At 36.4% G+C, this 23,993-nt stretch overlaps 3 protein-coding genes across 5 annotated transcripts in view; 1 reads left to right on the top strand and 2 right to left on the bottom strand.

The window, feature by feature from the left end:
* LOC113398262 (uncharacterized) overlaps positions 1-23,993 on the bottom strand; it is a 114,529-nt gene that overhangs the window by 63,983 nt on the left and 26,553 nt on the right. The gene's annotated exons all lie outside the window — the stretch shown is intronic.
* On the bottom strand, positions 336-11,341 carry LOC113398253 (G1/S-specific cyclin-E). Of its 3 annotated transcripts, none has more exons than XM_064216074.1 (9): positions 11,072-11,341; positions 10,254-10,305; positions 10,110-10,176; positions 9,774-10,039; positions 9,483-9,690; positions 1,531-1,642; positions 991-1,422; positions 702-907; positions 336-634 (listed from the first exon to the last, which is right to left on the bottom strand). In XM_064216074.1, exons 2-9 carry the CDS (start codon positions 10,265-10,267, stop codon positions 509-511), a joined length of 1,431 nt encoding a protein of 476 aa, XP_064072144.1. In that variant the 5' UTR covers positions 10,268-10,305; positions 11,072-11,341; the 3' UTR covers positions 336-508. The 3 variants fall into 3 exon arrangements, with proteins under 3 accessions (XP_064072144.1, XP_026492691.1, XP_064072146.1); XM_026636906.2 differs by having other exon boundaries at positions 9,489-9,690; positions 11,072-11,340; XM_064216076.1 differs by lacking the exon at positions 11,072-11,341 and adding an exon at positions 10,390-10,983.
* Positions 11,750-23,488, top strand: LOC113398264 (protein pigeon). Its single transcript, XM_064216581.1, has 14 exons — positions 11,750-12,008; positions 12,081-12,497; positions 12,591-12,730; positions 13,858-13,989; positions 16,374-16,547; positions 16,796-16,973; positions 17,345-17,649; positions 18,639-18,815; positions 19,801-20,013; positions 20,455-20,598; positions 21,379-21,566; positions 22,238-22,452; positions 23,053-23,259; positions 23,328-23,488. The coding sequence occupies exons 1-14, from the start codon at positions 11,948-11,950 to the stop codon at positions 23,471-23,473; spliced, it is 2,697 nt and encodes an 898-aa protein (XP_064072651.1). The 5' UTR covers positions 11,750-11,947; the 3' UTR covers positions 23,474-23,488.

The following is a 23,993-nucleotide window of genomic DNA, read 5'->3' on the forward strand; positions in this document are numbered from 1 at the left end:
GACAAAATGTTAGTGAAGTAGTAAGAGCACACACTGGCATACCAAGTAAGTCTTTTAGTTATTAATTTTAATTATTTGTGATTTATTTTGAATAAAAAATTGAATTCGGTTCTCTTGAAGTTGCAATTAACATTACATTTAATGTTACACAATAAATACAATTTGAATTTTTCTTGTTGGATAAAATAGTTATGTAGGTTTATAACATGAGCATTTTGAAAAATATGATTCGCATGAACTAAATATTTTTAAATACACATTTTTTTATCTTTTAAATTTTACGATATTATAAAGTTTTTAAATAATTTTAGTTATATTATGTCGCTCTTTTTAAATTTTTATTTTAATTTTTTTTTAACAAATCAAGCTACTTACTCTAAGCATACACTATATTTACATCAGGTTATCATTCGTAATTAGGCTAAATCGACGATTACTCGTCTACAAAACTGTACATTCATCGTAGTCACGACCACATCTCCAACACAACCACTCGGGCCGCCTCGAGTCAGTCCCGCGCCGCGCACGCGCCGGGCGTGGCGCCCTCCGCGCGCGGGCTCTTGTGGCCCGACTGCGGCGGCGTCGGCGGGTACACGTGCTGCGTCTGCTCCAGCAGCTGCTGGTACACCTGGTCCTGCGGGGCACACGAGCGGTCAGCGGCGGCGCGACGGAAGCGCGGGGAGGCTACGAGAGATACTCACGAACATGTCGAGCGAGACGTCGTGCGTCTGGATGCGATGGCTCTCGTCCAGGTTGAGGTCGGGGCAGATGAGGCGCAGGCCGGCGGCGCGCTGCACGTGCTCGCCGTCGCCGCCGCGCACGGCCGCCACGCTGCCCGCGCGCCGCACGGCGCGCACGAACGGCGCCAGCCAGCGGTGGCACGGCTCCAGCGCCTCCCAGCTGTAGCCTGTGCGACGATTGGTCACATTTACGATGATCTATGCGGGGCCACCGGCTCGTGCCCATAGTGAAATCTGGAAGCGGACTCACCCGACACGCGCAGCGCGAGGTCGTCGCTGAAGGCGTGCGCGATGGCCGCCGCGGCCACGGCGCTGTAGGCGAACTTGTTGACGTCGACGTGAAGCACGGCGAGGTCGACGAGCTGGCCGCACACCACAAACTCGAGCGACGAGTACTGCGGGAACACGAAGGTGTACCCGCGCAGGGCGTTGGCTCCGACGTCGCTCTCGCCCAGCAGGCGGCGCTTGGCGCTGCGGCCCTCGCTGGCCAGCTGCATGTATATGTTCAGCCAGCTGTTGATGGTGATGGGGGTGATGCTCCACGATAGTATTTTCAGTATGAGTAGTTCCTCTAGTAGTATTTCCTCTGTCGTGCACGCGCCATCAGTCACGTATGCGAATTCGCCTATTTTTGGTGGATAGACCTCTTCTACTTTAGCTGCGATGAATAAACATGTTATACCTGAAAAAGAAAATGCTCAAATCAAGTTCCTTTTTTAAATAGACTATTTCTTAATGTAAAGTGCAAGCGTGTTGGAGTAAATATTTAATTTCATGTTTACCGACTCACCTATGAGCTGTAAGCGACCTTTCTGGACGTCGTCAGTGTTGGTCAGGTATCGATCCACGTAGTCAACTGTCAGGTGAAAAGTCTCCCTGTGTAGTTTGTACACTTCGCAAACCTGAAAGAGAACATGACCTAAATGACTAAAAGGCTAAGTCATAAAAACAACTTATAAGATGGATTCGTGACATTCCTTTGTTCGAAAAATTGCACTTTGAGTTTTTATAGAACTAAGGTAAAAAAATCAAAGATAGAAAACCTGTCAAAACTTCTAAATGGTTTTAGCAAAATGTTTGCTTTAACGCTCGTTTAATGTACTTGCCATTATATATTAATTATAATATTACTATCGGACGGATGTAGTGCGGTTTCTCGTATCATAAGCGCTCGCGTTCCTTAGATTTTAAACATAATAATATTTAAATGTATAATTGTAAATTGAAAATAAATTACAAGTAAAAAATGTTTTGATGGAATTTTTATATAAATTATTTTATATATCAAAAATAAAGATGAAGAAAAATGGAACCTTATGCTCGACGCAAATGCATAAATTGAATATATTGTCCTTAATGTATTTTAAACGATGCAATTTTATATAATTTAATATAATTGAAACAATATTTCTTGCGTTTTATATGTTGATCTGGTAAGACTTATATTTTTTTTATTTTAATTAGCGGCATAAATACCGACTACATGTAACGATGATGATGAATATTAAAACGCGAAAGTTTGTGAGGACGGACGGATCTTTGCTACTCTTTTACGTTTTCGTGAACGGATTTAAATGAATTTTGAAGCAGAGATAGCTCATACCCTGCCTACACACATTGACATAACTAAACACGCGGGCGTAACCATGGGCGGAAACTCTTTTTATATTTAGATATATGTAGGTTGACAGACGGCTCATTGGGTCACCTAAAGGTAGGAGCCACCACCTCCTATAGATATTGGCACTAAGAAATAGTAACTGTTCCTTACATCGCCAATGCGCCACCAACTTTGGGAACTGAGATGTTACATCCTTTGTGCCTTTAGTAACACTGGCTCACTCACCCTTTAAACCGGAACACAATAAGATTAAGTGTTGCTGATCTGGGCACGCACAAAGCCCTACCACTAAGCAAAATATAGTAAGTTAGTATAATTAATTCTAAAGTTGCTCGACTTCACACGATTAAGGTTCTATACCTATACGACTTTTAGATTGAAGAACAAACATAAAAAGAAAAATTCTAGTGTTTTTTCCGTCTAGGAAAGTTGAAATTTTTGGCTTTATATACTATAATATGCATTTATATATACACAAAAGCCCGCCTCTTGAATTTATTGAACACTCTTTATTGCGTAACTACGCAACACATTGTTATATGGTTTCTTAAAACTTTAAAGGTCTAAGCGTACGGCGGGAAGCGATATTATTTATACTATGTAGCGGCATAATAAGCTGTTAGATATATGAAAGTAACCGCCAACCGCGTTGGTTGTAATATTACACATGTATGCTTATTCGGGTTTGAATCAGCTAACTTTGGTTAAGAACCACATGCACTATCTATCAACATCTCAGCTCGCCTGGGAAACACTTCCTTACACCCTAAAGTTGCTGTCCACCCATTGTTGCCAATGCATTGACTCAAGATTATTACAATGCCAGTGTATATGGGGAAAAAACATATGACCATTTACCCTCATGGCAATTCAGTTCAGTTGCTCTTAACTTCCTGAGATTGATCTTTTGATTCTCAAAATAAAATTTTGAAAATATATATCTCTTCGTATAGAAGACACTTATTCCCAAACAATAGATAGCTTCTACATCTATATTAATGTCAATATGAATTTGTTTGTTTATTTAAAATTTGAACACGCGTCAGGATCTACAACCGTTACTATTGAACAAGAAGCTTATATAACTATGTATAAAAACTTAAGCAAAAAAATCTTGAACGTTTTTTACACTTATTACTGTAAAATATGTTCAATATTAATTAAAAAAGTAATACGTATCAATTTTTATGACACCCAATTTTTTTCGCCTAATTATTTTTTTTTGTAAAAAAAAAGTGTTAAAGCACCCTGAGGTAATGCGTCTTTTGATGATATCGTAGAAATACAACACTTTGTAACTACTACATAATAACATACATAATCAGCCTGTAAATTTCCCACTGCTGGGCTAAGGCCTCCTCTCCCGTTGAGGAGAAGGTATGGAGCATATTCCACCACGCTGCTCCAATGCGGGTTGGTGGAATACACATGTAGCAGAATTTCGTTGAAATTAGACACATGTAGGTTTCCTCACGATGTTTTCCTTCACCGCCGAGCACGAGATGAATTATAAACACAAATTAAGCACATGAAAACTCAGTGGTGCCTGCCTGGGTTTGAACCCGAAATCATCGGTTAAGAGGCACGCGTTCTAACCACTGGGCCATCTCGGGTCTCATCTCAGCATCTCGGTGTAACTACTACCACCACCTTTTTATATTAAGTGTCAAATTTAAGGCACTAAAGGTATGTATGATTTTAAAATGTTGTGCTTGTATTTTATCAAAATACGTATTAGCCTCTATAGACCGCATTTACCTCAGACGAATATATATTGATTTAAGTATATATCAAATATTTATGGGTATACAGAAAGCACGTTATCCACCAACCCATTATTAAGCAGCTTTGTGTAAAGCATTCCAAACATTCTTTGAGTCATAAGTTAGACGACAACAATTAAATTGTAACTCAATCAATGTATCACGATGATTTTATGAATACTGCAAAAATGTGGTTTTATGCATCGTAAGTTGTATTTATAAAAATGGCAATATTACAAAAACGTTTACCTAGTAACCTAAAAAATGTGCTTAACGAGTAAAATATGCTGGATGTAACAACATAGAATATAATAAAATAACTCTTAAATACTCTTTCTAGAACAATTTGCTACGAGCGTAGCACACCTGTAGCTAAGCGTAGCGATATGGAAATTGTGTTTTATTAAATTTATAATGTCAAAATTTAGTAAAAATAACTAATTTTTCGTTTGGTCGTTTTCTATTGCAAATTAAACAATAATAGATCACGTTTACTATTTTACTGAATTACATTTATATTTCGACGCATATATGTAATTATATTTGTTAAAGAGAAGATGACGGTCGTATAGTTGACACAGATAAAAAAAAACAATAATAAATTTGTCCATGTCTAAATCTTATTGTCTTTGATTAGATCATAATTTAGAGTAATAAGTTGTTAAACAAGTAATATAATATATGTATAAGCTTTACTTTTGACCCTTGGGAGCGGAACAGTATCTATAAACAAAACAGACATAAATTAACGCGGGAGAAACGGGTTGGCAAAGCTTAGCACATATTATGAATGTATGAAATTAGATTAGATTTTCATGTAGTATCCTAGAACAGTATGTAGATAATTTAATTTTAAATATTACTTAAAGTAAGTAAGGTATTAGTGCTGGTGACAGTACATACCCGATATTACAAACGTAAAAAAAGATAAAGAAACCTTAGATTTACATGACCCATACGATTTGATTATAGTTCTGCAATATTATGAGTTACAAACAGTTCCTATTTAATATAAATTCATTTACAATACAAACTAACTAAACGTAATTTTTCACGAATTCATAATACACGTTATTCAGAGTATTCAAATATACAGAGAACAATACAGAGTATTAAATATCTCGATCAATAATATTTCATCAATACAATGTCAAAGTTGTATGTCTTTACTTCACTGGTCTTGTTATTGGAATTGTGTACAAGATGTTTTATGTGCAGAGTTTAAGTTTCTTTTTGAAATCTTATTGTTGTAATCAACTAAAAATCTAATAAATTATATTTATTTCCTTCAAATATCATTTCTGTTAGCAGATTTGGACAAGATGGTATTTAACCTATTATCACCAATTATTTATAATTGTTTAACGGAACCGTAATGCAAACACGTTTAAAACGTACTATGGAATACAACACGTCTTAACTTTAATGGAATGCTTGTTAAATATATCGATTAAATAAAATATTACCAGCATGCTTTTTTTGTACAATCAGTCGATAATGCAGACCGGCAAATATCTTGTTTTTATACATAGAGGAACCCGGCATCGGCTTCGTAGTTATTGAACGGCTAAATGCATACTCAGAAACGCGACGATCGCATCGACGATTTATGATATTTTGAATGAAACAATAGATATACGACTAGCCGAAATATCTCGTAGAATCAAGAACAAGCTCATCGGAACAAGATATACGTATGTAGTCGTGTTTACAATTTGTCTATTGCTCGACGGTGGTAATAAAACATTTACGTACACCTGCAGGGGGTAGTGCAACTAGTTGAACCCTGCAGTTTCTTGATGCATTTGAATTAGGCACACCTGCTTTGTAAAGTTTACCATAGTAGTTGATTTTAATGGTCATGTTCCGCTCGAGTCTTAGGGTAGTTTACAGGCCGATTTAAATACTGTTTTGGTGTAGAATAAGCTTATTATTATGTTTATGTTTCATTGATGAAGTCTATACTTTAATAAATTAAGATAGACTAGATATCAAACGAAGCTTCACGTGCGTATATGCTTTTCGGTATACTTGAATGTTTAGGATGTGATATTAATATTTAAGAATGCTTTTTCAGTCTGGTCAGGCTATTTTATTTTCCGAACCGGTGGTAGTGTTTAATTTGACTGTCAATAAGTAAGTGTAATGCTTTCATACTTAATAAAGGAATTTGAGTTTAAGTCAGTATTCACTTAGCAGTTTAACCCTCTATAATATAATGTTCTTGTGGATTATAAACTTAAAAAAAAAAAAGAAACGAATACTAGCAATGCCCCAAATTAATTAAGGAATTACTAATATTCCTATTTACCCCTACTTTTATGTTTATCACTTGTGTTAGGAGTGGGGAAGACAATAGCCCAAGGGGTCAGGATCGAACCTGCGATTTTTATATCGCTAGGCGGCCAGTAAAACAATGCGCTATTGACGCTTCATAAATAAATAGACATTTAGACGTATTTTTCTTACATAAATACAAATAATCTTCTCAGCTTTATAACAGACACTATGCGTGTATGTTATAAAATTATGATATATGTTTAAGATTATTTTTGGAAATCTCGAAGCTTAACAGAGCGGTAGTTCCCCATAATCGGTATAAGATTAAAATTAACTCACCATTCATAATTAAGTAATAGTTAAACATTATTTGTTTAAATAAATCTACCTTATAAAATTAACTACGTAGTATGTGTCACAGAGCTCCGAGTCTGAAACGTCGAGGTAACAAAAACTATTAATAGAATTAGAAATTCTTGATAAATCGGGATTGATAATACACGTAGTATATACACGATGTAGGTTAGCCGAACGAGCGAAGATGGAATATCGTAATTTATTTAAATCGCCAAGTTCGGAGGCCCGGCGCCGGTGCAGGGAGCTGTGAATCACAAATCGCCCATTGCCGCCGTCTGTCATTGCCTGTGCTCACTGCGTCACTCTTCTCCCAACGGTATATAGCAATTTACACAAAAAAACAAATTTTTCAATGGGCTTCGGACCTTACGTTTTTGTGCAAAACTATATTACATTAAAAACATTTAGTTTGTTAAATCGGGTTTTCGCAAATGTCGGTTATTCTACCTCCGAAAGGCAATAGCTTGAACTGTCCGCTGAGTTACGATAAGTCGTTCCGGGTTCACTATTGAAATATGTTATTATTTCACATATCAATGCGAAATGGTGAATATATTTTATAGTACTAAGGTGTATGGGCGGTGGTGACTGCTGTCCTATTTTAAATATTACACCGTAAAGCGCTTTTTCGCTGTATTACAAAAACATTGACCCTAAATAACCTATGTTTTTCCAGTGTCAAAAAAAACCAATTTGATTGTTTTCTTGTGACGCTATGCTTAAACGTTTAAAGTAGAATAATATACGATAACAAGTCTTCTGCAAATCCTACTCTAAATACTCACCCGTTAGCGCTGGGGGAAACATACAACAGTCAACAGACCTCGCTTCGTTTGTCAATATGTAATAAAAAAATATATTTGTCAGACTTTTAATCAAAGCTACATTTGAAGAAGTTATATTTTTATTGCATTCTTATAGTTTTATTGTTATATTCTTATAACTCTTAAATCAAAGTCCACGCGAAAAAGTAAATTAGTCTCGAGTTTGAATCTTAACACTATCTTACATACCTATACAAGTATCAGCATTTTATCTTATACTAGCGACCCGCCCCGGCTTCGCACGGGTGCAATGCTGATACTAAATATACTACAGAATGTCTTAACAACGTTCACAGTTTTTCAATCGTTAGACAATACAAACTACTATGTCCCTGCGTTTTAAGTCTGTAATATCTTAGAAAATACATATCATCGCAAGTTTTTTTTTAAGACCTTTCTAAAGTGTACAATACTGTAGGAAATTATTTTGATCTATCTCGTAGGGTTCAGCCAGCGTTTACAATGTAAGCGCAAAAATGTATTTATTAACGACATCGATTCAGAAACCTCTAAAATTATCAGTATTTCTCTACTATATTGTGCATGTATTATACATATAAACCTTCCTCACGAATCAATCCATCTATTAAAAAAACCGCATCAATAATATGTAAGCTATCCAGCGATGACTTTACAGCCGAGTAATACATGCATAAAACCTGAAAAGACGTCGCGGGGCATATAAATACAAATTAGGTTTTAAATCTAAATTCGTAAAAATATCTATGCTGAGTCTTCAGATTATTATAATCATAAGAAGGGTGGGTCTACGTATGTCATGCTTTTGAACTTTTTATTTACCTCTCGATTAGTTAATCAGTCGTTTATCTGATTAACTTTTCATAACAACTTGTATAACGACAATTCTAAAAGTATATTTTAATAGAAATATTTATATCTGATTTCATAGGCGAGTAGGCAGTTGGTAATTACTCCGTATTCGAACCCGGGACCAAGAGATTCTTAAAGCTATACATAAAGTTACAACCAAACTATTTTTTTCTATTTTAAATATTTAGCTAATGCTGTGACTGCACTCAAAGTGTGTTATAATTAAAGCTATGTCGCTTATCGTTACCAGAACTTAAATTAGAACTTGCTTTGAACGATAGAAAAAATAAATCACCATTTTTAAGTATGCTATTATAGTCAAATTAAAATATTTTCTACAAATATTAAAACAAGTTATTTACTTCGCAGATTGATTGAGCGTTAGTCGAAAAAAATGTTAAATATTTGCACAAACTCCTAGTATAGTATTGCGCCGGCACGTAGTAACCCGACATATTATTTCAAACATTTATTTTTATTGTAAGTGGATTTGTGATTATATAAAGCAAAAATCAATTAAATTTCGAATATAATCGTACAATAGTCACGAAAATAGATTAAAATAGTAAAAAAGAAACAAAAAGAAGCTAACCAATAATGTTTTAAACACGTTGGTTCTGCAAGGGTCAATGAACGTCGAAAGAAAGGGGTCAATGCCCCCATAACAGTAGCCTATGTGTAAAAAGCTGTAATGTTTTCACATAGTAAAAGTTTCAATTATTGCATTCGCATTTAACATTATAAATTTTACTTAAGATAAAACTTACCCAAGACTCTGAAATGCAGCATGAAAAATAGACAAAGTGTATAATTTGTAAGTTATTTTTTTAATATGCTAATTTATTTGTTAAACATATCACTAAATGTTGCTATAATTACGATTTCGAGATCCTGACCTATATCTCTCAAGGTCAAGAAAAGAATCAAATGCAACTTCAAGGTCTATAAATATATGATAATACCAAAATTTGCATGTTCACAAGTAATACCTACTTAAATTTTAAATGACCAAATGAAATACATAATAACTTTTTATATTTATGTGTAATTTGAGTTGAAGTTCCACTCTTACCTCATTTAACCAGTCCAGTAGAATAGCTCTCATCCTTGGTTGGAGATTGGGATGATTGTCAAACATATTGGGGTTCTTCTTCATGCTGGACCTCACATCACACTCACACATACTCCTCCACACATCTGTGGGATCTGCCCAGGATAGTCCTGGCAGGGGACATTTGCGCTTTGGCGGTGAGGGACATAGAGGTTTACTAGTACTGAAAATTAATTTATTTACAAAAACAACATGCAAGGATAGTTTACAGTATGCTGGTGTACTATTTATCTGAATATTATTTACCTGGGCCTCTTATTAGAATGTGGTGTACAATCACCCCTCGCCACATTTTCTAGAGGACTCAACACACAATTGGGTAGTTCAGGTATACTCGGTGGGCTTAAGAAACTATCAGCATTATAATCTAGGTCTGTGAACACACTCCTTGGTTGCTCATTGCTTTCCTCATCACTTGAGCATGATGATGACTCCACTACAACATTGTGACCTGGCTGGTCACTTAGATCATCTTCCTTAGCTGTTACTTTCACAGGGGGCATATTCTCCACCTATGGAAATGTAGGAATTAAACATTGTTACTGAATATTAAAAGCTTTTATCACTGTTATCAATGGTTACCTCATCATCTGTTGAATTCCTTTTTCGTTTCAAGTTGGCACGCTTCTCAATGGCCTCACAGGAGGAACTAAAACAAGATATTCTGTAAGTTAACACAGTGAATAAAGGTCAAATATTTGTTTGTATATGATCAGCTGTACATACCCTGCTTGCGCCATATTGAGGGGTACAGATCACCTGGTGCAACCTCCACTGTCTAGAACATGAACAATTATAAGCATGTGTTTAAAAGAGTGTAATATTAAACAGAAATTAGTAGAAATAATGAGTCTAAAATTACCGCATGTCATGTTCAAACCGCAAATAGGGTTATGTCAATTGACAACCATGATAGAGGACATAATTCTAAAAAATATATATACTTAATAGAACTAGCTACGTCTATGAGTATTCAGGATACGAAAAACAAACTGATTTTAACGTAAAAGTATCATTTTGAGATCAAAATACAAGCAGCGTGCCCCCTGCTGGTTGGCGGGAGAAATTTTTTCAAGTCGTATTTTGATGCAGATTTAATTAATAAATAGCGGTATTAATACATTATACGATCAGTAGAATACGTAATTAACGATTAAAAGACACATAAATGCTAAAAATAATGAATCAGCTGGAGTAAAAAATGCCACGAATCCGTCATAATCGCGCGCGAAATCCTCCCGTCAGCGCCATTAGACACGTCGCTAGCTTGGGTTTCTCGGCCCAACCACTTTAGGAAATTGTTAAAAATAGCACAATCTTAATCAAATATGATGGTATTGAATCGGTTCGAGATAAAAATATCCAAAAAAACGTTTTTTACCGGAACATAAGTTAAAACGGTTGAAGACATAATTGGCTAAGCTTATCGGCCTCTTGTAATTTATAACCTAATTATAGACAAAAGGATTAGATTATTGAAATTTTTACTTATAATTTCTGTAACATTATAAACCGTAGAAGTTATAACAGAAATAAAAACATACCTGATCATTCACAAATTAATCCAAATTCTAAAGAACAAAATTTCCTCGTATACCAGATATGAGGGCAAAACTTTTATCACAAATACACTATTCTGAAGTCTTATTCTAGCACAGAAACAAGTTAAACATTAAGCATGAATAAAAATATTACACTTATAGTAATTTTCTTATTTCACATTCTCTATTTAAGCTTTCCACGGCTCAATAACGCCCGGCTTTCCGCGCGAAAATGTCGCGGTAAAACATCGGTGCTCTGCAAGCTAATATACTGATAGCTTCACGTTTGTTTCTTCTGAAATCGACTGTCATAAGTAATAACGTTCCGTTTGCCGTAGAAGATGTATTATGAGAAATAGTATTTAGGTAGTTTTTATTTAAAACCGTAATTACGTCGTTAAAATACATAATATAATTAAGGAAGAAGCATTAGTTAATATGTTTATTAAAATTTCTTTATATAGAAACTAAGGTATTTCTATTTTTATTTCTTTTTGACTAGTTTAAAAATAATAATAATGTTGTTTGTATATAATCTTATCGTGTTTTAAAAGAACAACAATTTATTTTATACAACACATTTTTCAATATATTATTTTATCACGTAAAATGGAACTAATTTTAATAACCGAATCGTATTGGATATCTTGAACACCAGCGCCACTTAATATTTTATCGAAGTTGTCATAACTGCTATTACTAACTTCACTTTGTTATACAGCTGGTTGCCAGCTGATAGAATTTGAGCGAGAAAAGTCAATAATATCCTGAACTATTTATAAATTGATAACGCTTTGGTACACTGACATACATAATTATAATGTGTTAAAACAGATTAACGTTTATTATAATATAACGTTTTACGTTATAAACAGAAAAATGACAGTACAGAATATTGCTGTAAAACTTTGCGGGGTCCTTCAAGTTAACAACGAAGAAGGTTAGATATTGTTTATATTTAATTTTTTTAATAACTCTTCGTCATTTGCTATTATTTTATTATTTTTTATAGAAGTCACAGCTCGCGAGTGGCGATTGGTTGGTCAGGAGCAAGATGGGGCACAAATATTAACCTGGGTATCAACAATTCGCAATAGTGATGTGATGAATGTCGGTGTATACTCAAATAAAACGAAGTCTTTGTCTACTTTGTACACCTTTGAGACAAAACTTAACATAATTCAAGCATCGGTCAACTCTACACACAGTTTACTTGTATATGTGGAAAAAATTATGTCACCAGATGAGTCTACAGAAGCCCTTTATTATCCCTACATCGTTTCCCTTTTGCCTGATAAAGTCGGTGTCCCTGAAGCAGTGGAAGAAGCTTCAACGAAACAGATTATGTTACAATTTGTCTATGGAAAAAGTAACAAATACAGCCCTGGAATAAGGAACGACAGATTTTTGCTTTTCAAACATTTAGAGTGTATGTATCTACATTTGTTTCAAATATTGTTATTATGAAGTAGCTTTTTATGTTGTTATTCAGAAACATAAATACACACATTATAATTTTCAGGTATTAAAATATATCGTTCACCCCTTTTCTTAAATGAATGTGACGATGGCTCCGAGAAATGGGGCTTTGATGGGGTTTATACAGACCCTGAAACAATTGTTAATGTTTTCTCATGGGCGCAATGGGACTGTGTCAATCAGGTGATATTTTTATTGTATTGTTTTGCTCAATATAAAGCCAGGTATTTGATTACCCACACACTAGTGATTTCAACACTGAATTGAAAATTGATATCGAAAATGATAGTTCCAGTGAAATTATAACTACTAGGCACTTAGAGTATGGAATGGCATGTTATGTATCTTATAATAGCTCTATCAACACATGTTTCCGTCTATATAATTGCTACGAAGAAGAAAGCCAATTTGCTGCATTGTGGGGTTATTTGATCTCCATTATTAATAAAAATAGAATAAAAAAATGGTGTAATAAAGCTAATTTATAAAAACTTTTCATTATTTCCATAATTTATGCATATTCCACAATAATGTATATATATACAAAAATATGTTGTGTTTTACTCTAGTATTCAAAGCTCTGGCTTCTCCCTCACTGTGTGTTTCTCTTACAAACCTTAATTCACTTAAAGATTTTTGTATTGTAAAATTTGAATGCCTGAGATGTCAATTATCTTGTGATAAACAAGATATCCGAAAGTGACCACTAAAATTTAGATATGCCTCCATTCCATTCATCATAATTTGAATATGATCTACTTTAAATAGGCAAAAGATATATTCTTTATTTAAAAGAATACCAATCAATCCTGAAAATTCAAACTAGATTTCCTAACCTCTTCTAAGAAGAAAATATATCTGCCCAAGCAATTTGCTTATTAATACTTGCAACATGTGTATTCTGCTACTAATCACTGGCCAAGTATTGTCTGTCTTCTAGGACTTTTGGCTTACTCTATCCACTCAGATAACCTTGTTCCATGTTCTTCTACTCTATCTACTGGTTAACATGATGACACAATAAGTTCAACATTGTTCAATACCTCCATAATTGTACGACTACCATGTAAAATGTATGTGCATTATTAAGGAACTTGGAACATTAGTTCTTGATTATAGAGTAAAGTATATGAATTAAATTTTAATATTTTGTAACTCAGTTTGAATTAAGCTCCATTGCTACTACACATCAATAATTATAAGCTTATATGCATGAAATAAAGAATTAAACATAATAAAAGTAAAACTAATAATATATTATTATATATCTAGGAGTCAGTTGTATACAAAATATAAATTTAATTTCACAGGTCCTCTTCTACATACATTATCGTCCACCCACTCAAAGCTTCGCCGAGGGTGAGGAGGTTAAGTCTCCGTCAGAGTTGACGCCGACACTCTCCGCTCTACAGTTCCATGCTGATCTGCCCCATGAGACAGTGGTATGTATCAATTATTTATAACAATGCTATTTGGAAGATCTGACATGACTCAACCGTCGGTCATTATACATATGCTTAAGTATTTATACTCTATAATTTTTTTTTTAAAGTTACAAGTCTCAGGTATGAACTTAAGTCTTGGACTATTTTTGTATGCACTTCTACAACTTTGAGTTTAACACTTGGTAAGGTAAATAAAAATATTATTTGTATTCAGGACATACATTGCGAAATTAAATTAATATTATTAATTAACCCGTTATTTATTCCTAGACGTTTAATTTAAAAATAAAAAGAATTGATATCTTAATGTACAACATTTAAAATAAAAATATATTCATAAACAAATATTTTTCAATGGTCGAAAAATTCATGCAGCGTAAAATTCCAAGAATAGTGATAACTTGATATTGTTTATTCTAACACAAGACGGAATAAATTTGTTTTGTCTTAAAGAGAACCTCTGCCTCATGTCATTCACATGGCAGGGTGATGAATCGTGGCGGCGCGAAAGACAAATGGGATGCCATTATTTAAAATTCACATGCGTATGTTCCCCTGACGACGTTTCACAAAACGGACTTTTGTTAGCTATTCGTGATTTGTACAAAAATGTGCTTTACAAAGATATATTTGAAAACAACGATACTTGTTTTCCAACAAGTCTCATTACTGTACTTTTAAATTTAAATTTGAAAAGAGTGTCTTACATATTTGAATGTAATAATATGTATAAGTTTAGTGATGTTATATAGTGTAGGGATAAGTGTATAAGGTATACATTAACTATTTTTAAAATTGCAAAATAACTGAAATATAAAGGCGTAATTAATAAAAAATATGAGTTAAAAACTATTTCATATTTATTGGTTTTTGAGTCACAACATGTGACCATTCAATAATAAAATCTCAGCCAGTCTTTAATCTGCTGACCATCAAAGGAATTATGGTTCACCCTGAACTTAATTACGTATAAATAAGTATATTGAAACCATATTATTTCAGTGCTATCTCTTGCGTTAAAGAACGGCTCAACCTCTTTTATTAGGAACCTGTTTACATTTTCTTTAACACGATCTCGAAAACAAAAAGTTTTGATCGTAATTCAAATATAATTTATTTTAAAAAGTAACCCTTATATTAAAAATACCTAAGTTATCCTCTTCTATTCGTAATTACACTTGCTAATATACGAATTGCGTGTCGACGGTAAACGAATCATATATTCCGGTAAAAAAAAATTAGACTTTTGACTGATGTGGATACGGCTCGCCTTGTGTATTTCAGTTATTTCCACAGTATAATGTATGGCATCCTACTCTGGGGTAATGCAGCTGACATTAATACCATTTTTGTACTGCAGAAGAGGGCTATTCGTGCAATTTATAACCTGGGCCCAAAAGATTCGTTAAGAGGTAAATTTAAAGAAATTAAAATAATGACTGTCGCTTCTCAATTTGTTTTTGATAATGTTTTGTATGTACGCAAAAACATAAATGATTTTCCCAGAAATTGTGACGTACATTCTATTAACACTAGGAACAAGAATAAACTTGTTACTCCAAGTACCCGATTACACAGGGTTAGTAACTCTTTTTTGGGGCAATGTATACGTTTTTACAACAGGATCCCAGAAAACGTTCAAAGTTATTCAATTATAAAATTCAAAAGAATCGTTAAAGAGCGTTTGTGTGCTAAAGGATATTACAACAATAATGACTTTTTAGTTGACTGCACACCTTGGGAATGAAATGATCGCCTCCAGGCTGTTTCAAATAACTAAAATATAATTATTATTGTACATGCAAAATGGAAAAAAAAAATATCCCGCTGAGTTTCTTTCGCCGGTTCTTCTCAGGTCCGAGGTGTTAAATTCCGAACCGGTGGTAGATTTTTGACTATCAATAAGCAAGTGTAAACACTTCTATATTGAATAAAGATTTTTGACTTTGACTTTGAGTTGAATATATTTAAAAGATTTATGGCATTTGGATGAGTTCACCTGCGATTCCTTTTGACCTCACCGTGATGTTTTATTAATAGTATTTGTACATAAAACATCATGGCATATTTCTATTGTCCACGACACTGCCTTCTTTTAATAATACCAGATTTAATAATTTCATAAGAATCTTATTCAAATGTTAAGAAAAAGATTATTTCATATTACTTATAATTATCATCTTCATCGTTGGTTCATTTAAATTTGCCAACGATCAGTAACGTTCGATTTTTTTAAATAATCTGTTAACTAATTCTTAACCATTATAGACATAAATAGGCCGACGGGCTAATAGGCTACCTCATGCTAAGTGGTTAACTGTGCCCATGGTCATTGGCGCCGTGAAAACAATACAATTTGTAACAATTGATGTTTTTTTCAGCTAAATATTCCTCTTAGCTTGCCGCATGTACCAGGAGCGCATGGCGCCGCAGCAGCTTGCGGTTCCTATGAAGACGATCCGATACCTCTTCGCGTTCACGACTGTAGCTTAGATTTGTATATAGTGTGTGACCAGCGCGGCTTGCTTTGTGTCTGTCATCATTACCTTTACAAGGTAGCCTTTATATTTTGGTGTAACAATAAGAAAATATAACAACGCAATATATATATTCATATATCAAATAAAACGAACCAGCTGTGGAAATATTATAACATAAGAAAATAGGATAATCGATTTAAAAAAAAAATGTTTAAAGATACATAAACTTTTTTTATGTCACAATACAATTGTAAATATAAAATATTATTAACATTTTTACTTTGTATCGGATTAAATTTACAGCTTAATATTAAATATTTCAGCCTTTAGACGATTCCACTAGTTCTTTAGTACTAGATGACGTTGATTTGAAAGATTCTGGCGTGAACTTTGCCTATTCTGTGACGTTACTTCACCATGGCTGCGTAGTGCATAGTGTTGTGCCTGACCTACCGTGGTCACTGGCGAAATCACTACGACCATCCTACACTCTGTACAACGGTAAGTTTACATATTTTAGATGTTTAAAAAAAAAATCTCAGAAGAATAACTAAAAGGACATTGGTAAATATACAGTTTAATATACGTACCTAAGAGTTTTTACAGTTATGGACATATTTAGAAGAAAAAAGATACAGTGTATTTTAGAAACAGTGAATAAGCGCATCTTGAATAGTATTGTATTGTAAGTAAAGATATACTAATAATAACAAGCTGTTGTGCATAATATTGTCGAGCTATCAGCGAATTACAAGGAATGTATAAGTCTTAGGTTCAAGGGGAATAGGCCTTAGTTATAAGGATTAATGTTGTAGGTGTATTGATTCTTATGAAATCTACTTACGCTACGTATTTTTTCTTTACGTTTCCAGATAACCATCTACTTGTCAACATACCAATGCTCTTCACCCACCTCATAGACATCAGTCCTCATCACGAACCCTGCTGTCATATAGTCGTTCCTCTAGAACCTAGTGACAGTGGACCGAGCTTGGCTCCATTGTTGGGTTGGGGTGCTCACGCCATGGTCGACCTCAATACTTTGGATGTGGTTACGATGAATGTGACGGATAAAGAACTATCGTCAACCTTCAAAAGCGATACGGTGATCGAGAATAAATTAGCCATCATGCATTATTTGATACAACATGAAGGGAACATGGAGTTGGCTGAAGAGGTATTCTTTATAGTATAATAATTTCCAGCCCCGTGTTAGGTTAGGTTAGTTAGGTCATTTGGCTTATTTACTACTTTAGCTCCAACTTGGAAAATAGTCCATCATCAGTCGAGCCGTACCTAAGCTCAACTGAACTAAAGTACCCGTATTATTTTATTTTAGTGGTATATATTTAGAAGCTGTTTTAAGAAAAAAAAACAAGGTTACAATTAAAATAATGACATAGATTTTCTTTTTAATATTTTTTCACTCATTTCCAATTTTCTATAAATTAACTAGAATGTCAAATGACAAATTACGATATTTTGATTTATGTCTTTGAATATGAATACAATGTAAACTCCATTTAACGTCGAAATCGCTCGACTTTGGTTGGTTCAGCTTGTCTTCTATACAATGATATATACATACTCTATATAGCGTACACCCACTCCCAATAACGACACATTAAGTAAGAAAAGTTATTTTTTAGTTGCCAAAATTAGTAAAAATCTCGTTTATTATCCTAGCCCGTAATTAACTGTCGGCATCATACGTACCGAACTTTCTAAGTAAGTTCTTTAGTTTACAAATGCGATTGCTTGCACGCATAAAGAAGCTCTGGAAGCAGCAAAATTTTATCACCAAGATGCCTCACATCGCGCCGTTATGTATAAGTAAAAATATACAACAAAACTTTTGGTGCAGTAAAATACGTCAGTCAATAGCGTTCAAATAAGAATTGTTTTATTTAACTACTAACACTAGTCTGGAATAAACTTTTTCTTTTTCTAATACAGATTTTTCTTCTCTCCGTTTAACGACAACTCTCTATAACGTCCTCTAACACACAGTCCCTCGAGTGTCGTTATACAGCGTTTACACTGTAGTTATGAATGGTATATTAGTTGAAAATTAAGTTAACTTTTGGAATATAAAATATTTACCTCTTGAATATTGAATGTGTTAAATATTTATTTATTATATGCTAAATATAATGTTTTTTGCAGTTAATATCTTGGCTATGCCTCAATCAACACGATGGATTAGGTGGTCTACAACGGGTTATGCAGGAGTACTTGATAGGTACTACATACGCCGTGACGCGGCGCTCCCTATCGGCGTCGGCTATCAACTTGATGAATTGGTTGCCTTTCACTTTACACCTGAAGTTTGCTGACGTTAAGGTAAGTCACAAGTAATGTTACCACAACATTTATATAACTTTCAATGTCAAAAATAATACAGAATCATAAAGCATCTCGAATTCGTCTTACGGCCGTAATCCATAACCTAGCTAGCCAAATCTGTTCTTTTGCCGTCGTTAGATTATAATTCAAAATATCACCCACACCACCTAGATGTCCGAAAATCCACAACAGCGCGATTTTTAAGACATTTTCTGCCTCGCACAACCACTCTGTGTAACCAGCTTTCGCCGGCGGTTATTCCGAACCGATAAGACTTGGGAACCTTCAAGAAAAGAGCGTACTCTTTCCTGAAAGGCCGGCAACGCACCTGCAAGCCCCCCGGTGTTGCAGATGTCCATAGGCGGTGGTAGTCACTTTCCATCAGGTGAGCCTCCTGCTCGTTTGCTAACTCTAACATAAAAAAAAAAAATCTAGACTGAACGAGAGTGCTGAATGAATTTAAAAATCAATCAATTGTATCAAACAACCCTATTTGAGTGTAACAAATAAAAAGCAAGGTCACTTTTGTCGTACTCATTTCCTAATATTTATGTATGTAGGTACCTAATATCAGAATACAATAATGTTCCAAATTTCTTCAGAAATCATGGTATATCTTCCCTTTATCAGATATGTACTTTTGGCACTACGATTTCGTCCATTGGATACCTCGTTTATGCTTATAATAAATTATTACTGTATATAATAAGTAAATTAAAAATAAGTAAAAGTTCTGAGAATGAAATTGTGTCGCAGTTACGACACGTTCGAGGAAGCTTAGATAGGTGAGAAAGAAAAGTAATCTGTCGTCGTTTAAAGATAGAGCACTTATCCTAGATTGTGAAACGAAAATAAAAGATAGATAAGTTTTTACCGATAATCGGAGATAGCGATACATCCATAACTTAGATGGGTTATTGAAAACGGCCGTTAGCAACTACGAGGGTGAGTCTGGTGAAGTCGTACAAGCAATCGTGCGCAGGCGGGCGGCGCGAGCCTGTGCGTGTCGGTGTGCGCGCTGTGGCGCGGCGCGGCGGCGGCCGTGGTGCTGGCGCCGCGCCAACGCGTGGCGCAGTTCGCGGAGGACGCCTGGACGCGCCTGTGGGCGGCGCTGTGCGCGCTCGCCAGCCCGCGCGCGCGCCTGCGCCCCGAGCACGTGCGCGAGCGGCTGGCCGTCACGCTGCACTGCTATCAGGTACGATCGTTCTGTTTTTGATATTATTCATTTTATTTGAGTTTGATTATTTATTTTTTCAATTGTGTCTGAATTCTTATGTAGATCCGCATACCATGAGAACAAATTATAATATAAACTTCATTCGATTCTGAAATTTTTATGACAAATACTGCATTTATTAGATAAAATTTCAAAAAAATCTTATATACTACGCACTGTGTCAAATTCCATCGGTGGAACTAAAAGGATAAGATTTGACCCAGACACTTCTTATAATATAAGGTAGATGAGCACTCAAAATATTTTTAAATATATTTTTGGGCTCTCAAAGGGGTTGGACGATTAAAATTTGTATGGAAGCTCATCATACGAAGGTAGGAATCTGAAAATACTGTTCTGGCCTCTACTCATATAAAGTAGTCTGCCGAGGAAAGTCCATCACCAAATATCCCCTCGCAGCCGGAGGCGCTGTCGCGCTGCAGCACGCCGCTGTCGCCGGGCGCGCCCGCCGCGCGCCGCGCCTCGCTCGTGGCGCACGACGCGCTGCCCTTCGCGGAGCTCGACGTGTGCACCACCAGCAAGCAGGAGCACGTCATTGCCGCCGTGAGTACTCCCAGCTGTGTATCGCATCTCGCAGGTCATCGTATTAACAGCTTGATACCTACGATTGCACAGAATTATGTCAATCGTTCTAATTGCATACCATATCACGATCTAATTCGGCTAAACTTTAATAAACTAAACTGAGCACTGGCCAAATTATGTAATTTTAGGATTCGATGGGTGTTAAATTGTAAGAAATTAGCAAATACAATGTTAATTTTTTTTCAATCTAATACTAAAACGGGCCATTTGTTACTGAGACTTTAAATAGGAATGAGAGTGTCACTAAACGTGCAAGTTTATTTACAATTGCACTAAAATCTGTTTGTAACGTTGTGAAAAACTCATGGTTTCATTTTTAAAATTCTTCCTGCACTTCGAGACGATAATTTATCACAAAATCCGTTTGATGCTTGTCGAGGTAAACGGTAAAAATATATTTTGCTTCATATCTAATGTACGCCTGTCTTCCCTTTTCGATGTTTGTAAAATAATAGGTTGGCATAATACGGTTATTGGTCATGTTATGGCACAGGAAGGTTGTTTCGCCAACGTCCTTGCGTCCAAAAAGAGATGCTAGAAGTTATATTTGAAACTATGTTGGTTCGTTCTGTATCACAATAATGTACGAAATCTTCGAGTGGATCCTCTTCGAGTGGATGTCGCCAGTAACGCATTGCCGACGGAGCAGCGTCAGTCGTTACGTCTCGCCTCGGGGAGAACGCACCTAGGTCGACAGGGTCGGAGAGTGATCTGAAAGCGCTTCGGATTGAACCCCAGAACCTCCGCGCGGTGAGCGTGCACCTGCTGTCCGAGAGCGGCGAGGCGGGCGCGCTGGAGAGCGGCGTGCACGCGCTGGCCACGCGCTGGGCGGCGGCGCAGCTGGACGCGGCGCGTGCGCTGTGCCGCGCCGCCGTGCGCGCCGTGGCCGCCGTCGGCGCGCACCAGCCCCGGGGCTTCCAGTACATGTACGCCTGCCTCGTCGTACACGGGCTGTGATCGAATTCACTCCCGACAGAGTTACTCAAATATACAATATATGCGAAATATACGAATACACTGACTCTTATTTGTTAAAATTTAATCTTATTTTGTTGTATTTCAAGTGAAACTTAAAATACCATATCAGGTTTATCTGTCGATGTCGGAGTCAATTTTGTCACGTCCCGTATGGAGAGGAACTTTCATAAAGTGTGCTCACGTTGCCGGCAACTTGTGTGTGTTACATGCTGTCCGTATCATAGCGAACATTTTTTTTGTTGCAAAGTTGTCGGTTTGAAGCTCTTTTACGCCTATTTTTGTGATGGTTTTACTTCAGGACTTTTTTCGCTTGCTTACATATAAATATAGAGTTTTGTCTGTTTTTGTTTCGTTGGGTTTCACATTTTGGTTGGAGTCACGGTTGGTGGTTCGTTTTTTGTTCGTGTTTTATGTGTGAAATTGGCTTTAGTCAATTATTTTTGGTTTCGATATTTCATTTAGCAAATTATGATTATTTGCTTTAATTTTCGCACTTATTGTTTCGTCTAATTTTTATTTCGTTTGCTTATCTCACTATCATCTATAGAGGTAGATACTTTAGTTACATTAAAAAGCATAGACGATAAATCTTAAATACATTTTACATATTATATTTTAGAGATGAAATGGACCCCACACACGCGCTGATACTCTTCAAGATCCTCGAACAGTACTACGTGGCGACGGACTCCATCGCCTTCCCTCTCCCTCAGGGCTTCAGCTCCTTCTTCACGTACCTCGGGTACCGCACGCTACCTTTCCATGCGTTCGTGCAGTACGTGCATCGAAACGTATTTGAGTTGCAGATCGACGTCCTCAAAACGATCATAGCGAGTGAGTAATATAAGAGCCACGTCAAGTAAATACAAAAAATAAAATAAAGGACTCTGTGCCTCTGCTCTGTTATATACATCAGGACTATGGTTTCATAAAAAAAGGGTCTAGGGAAAGACCGGAAAGATCACATTAAAGTAACGGAATCAGTTTTTACAACCAAATTAAAAAAAGGGAGGGTCAAAAGCAAATTACACTATTCTATAAATGGCTGTTGTTATTCAGGCCGGTGGTTATACGGTGCCGTTTAGTAAAGTGGTTGGACGTTTCATTGAATGGCTAATTTAACCAAGTGGCTGCGACATATTAATATATCATAGGTACACGTATGTCGAGTCCTCGGTCTAGTGGCTAACCTATAAGGCTGCAGATCATGAGGGTCATGTCTATAAAAAGTTTATTTTTATTGTTTAAATGGACGGCCAAATAGGCAACCCGTTGAAACACCTAACAACATGTGCACTCGTGCCTCACTCACTTTAAACTGGAAAACGACAATACTAAATATTGCTGCTTGACAGAATCGATAGAATATTCGATGAGCGGTACTATTAATTTAGAATACCGTCGGCCATTCATCGACCCGTCGTATCGTGTCAGGCAAGGACGACGACAAGAAGCGCACGGTGAACAACAAGCTGCGCCTGATCCAGCTGGTGGGCGAGGGGCGCGGGCGGCGCGCGCTGGGCGCGTGGGCGCACCGCGCCGCGCTGCTGCTGCGCGCGCGCGACCACGCCGCCGCGCTGCTCAGCGGCGGCAGCGCGCCCGCGCGCGACCACGCGCCGCACCGCCCCGTCGGCGACGCCGGTACTGCGCCGCAGACGCCATGTCGTGAGGACGTGAGCCGCCATACTGATGTCGGATGTCTCCCGCAGGTATCGCGGCGCTTCCGTCGGGCGAGCGCCTGTCGCCGCTCGACACCTTCCTGGATCTCCTGACTGCCAAAGCCAGCCTCAACGAGCTAGACTTTAATCTCATTATAGAAGCGACATTAGCATCTGTGCAACAGGAAACTGCGTAAATCTATGTCTAGACATACACTGACTTGCTATATCCGTAAACGAGTAGTCAAACTCTGTAGTCGTAAGCTTTACGAACATCGATATTGTTAGATAACGTTATATTTTTTAACATTCTTTTATTTTAGGTATGTTCTGATAAGGCTATTATTGGAACATACTTATCAGGTAAGTTTGCCATATATACGAATAGTACAAGTTTTTATACCAATCGTTTAAAAAATATATTATTATTATTTTGTTATTAATCATTTTCTCGATGATCGATACAATAACCGATGTGCCATACCGTGACGAAGGTTTCAAATAGGCGATATAATCAGGGCCGGCCTTTACCATCTAGGCGCCCCGGACTGGACATGCATTCGGCGCCCATTTTTATATTCGATTCAAGGTCGAAGAACAATATGTAGGGCACGATATTAAGGGTACAGCACGGAAGGCAGGAGACTAGAACTCAGTGCCTCATATTTTTGGTGCTCTACAACGTTGCAAACCAAGGCCGGCAGTCTTCAGTCTATA

This window comes from Vanessa tameamea, chromosome 2 (assembly GCF_037043105.1).
Source record: "Vanessa tameamea isolate UH-Manoa-2023 chromosome 2, ilVanTame1 primary haplotype, whole genome shotgun sequence".
NCBI lineage: Eukaryota > Metazoa > Arthropoda > Insecta > Lepidoptera > Nymphalidae > Vanessa > Vanessa tameamea.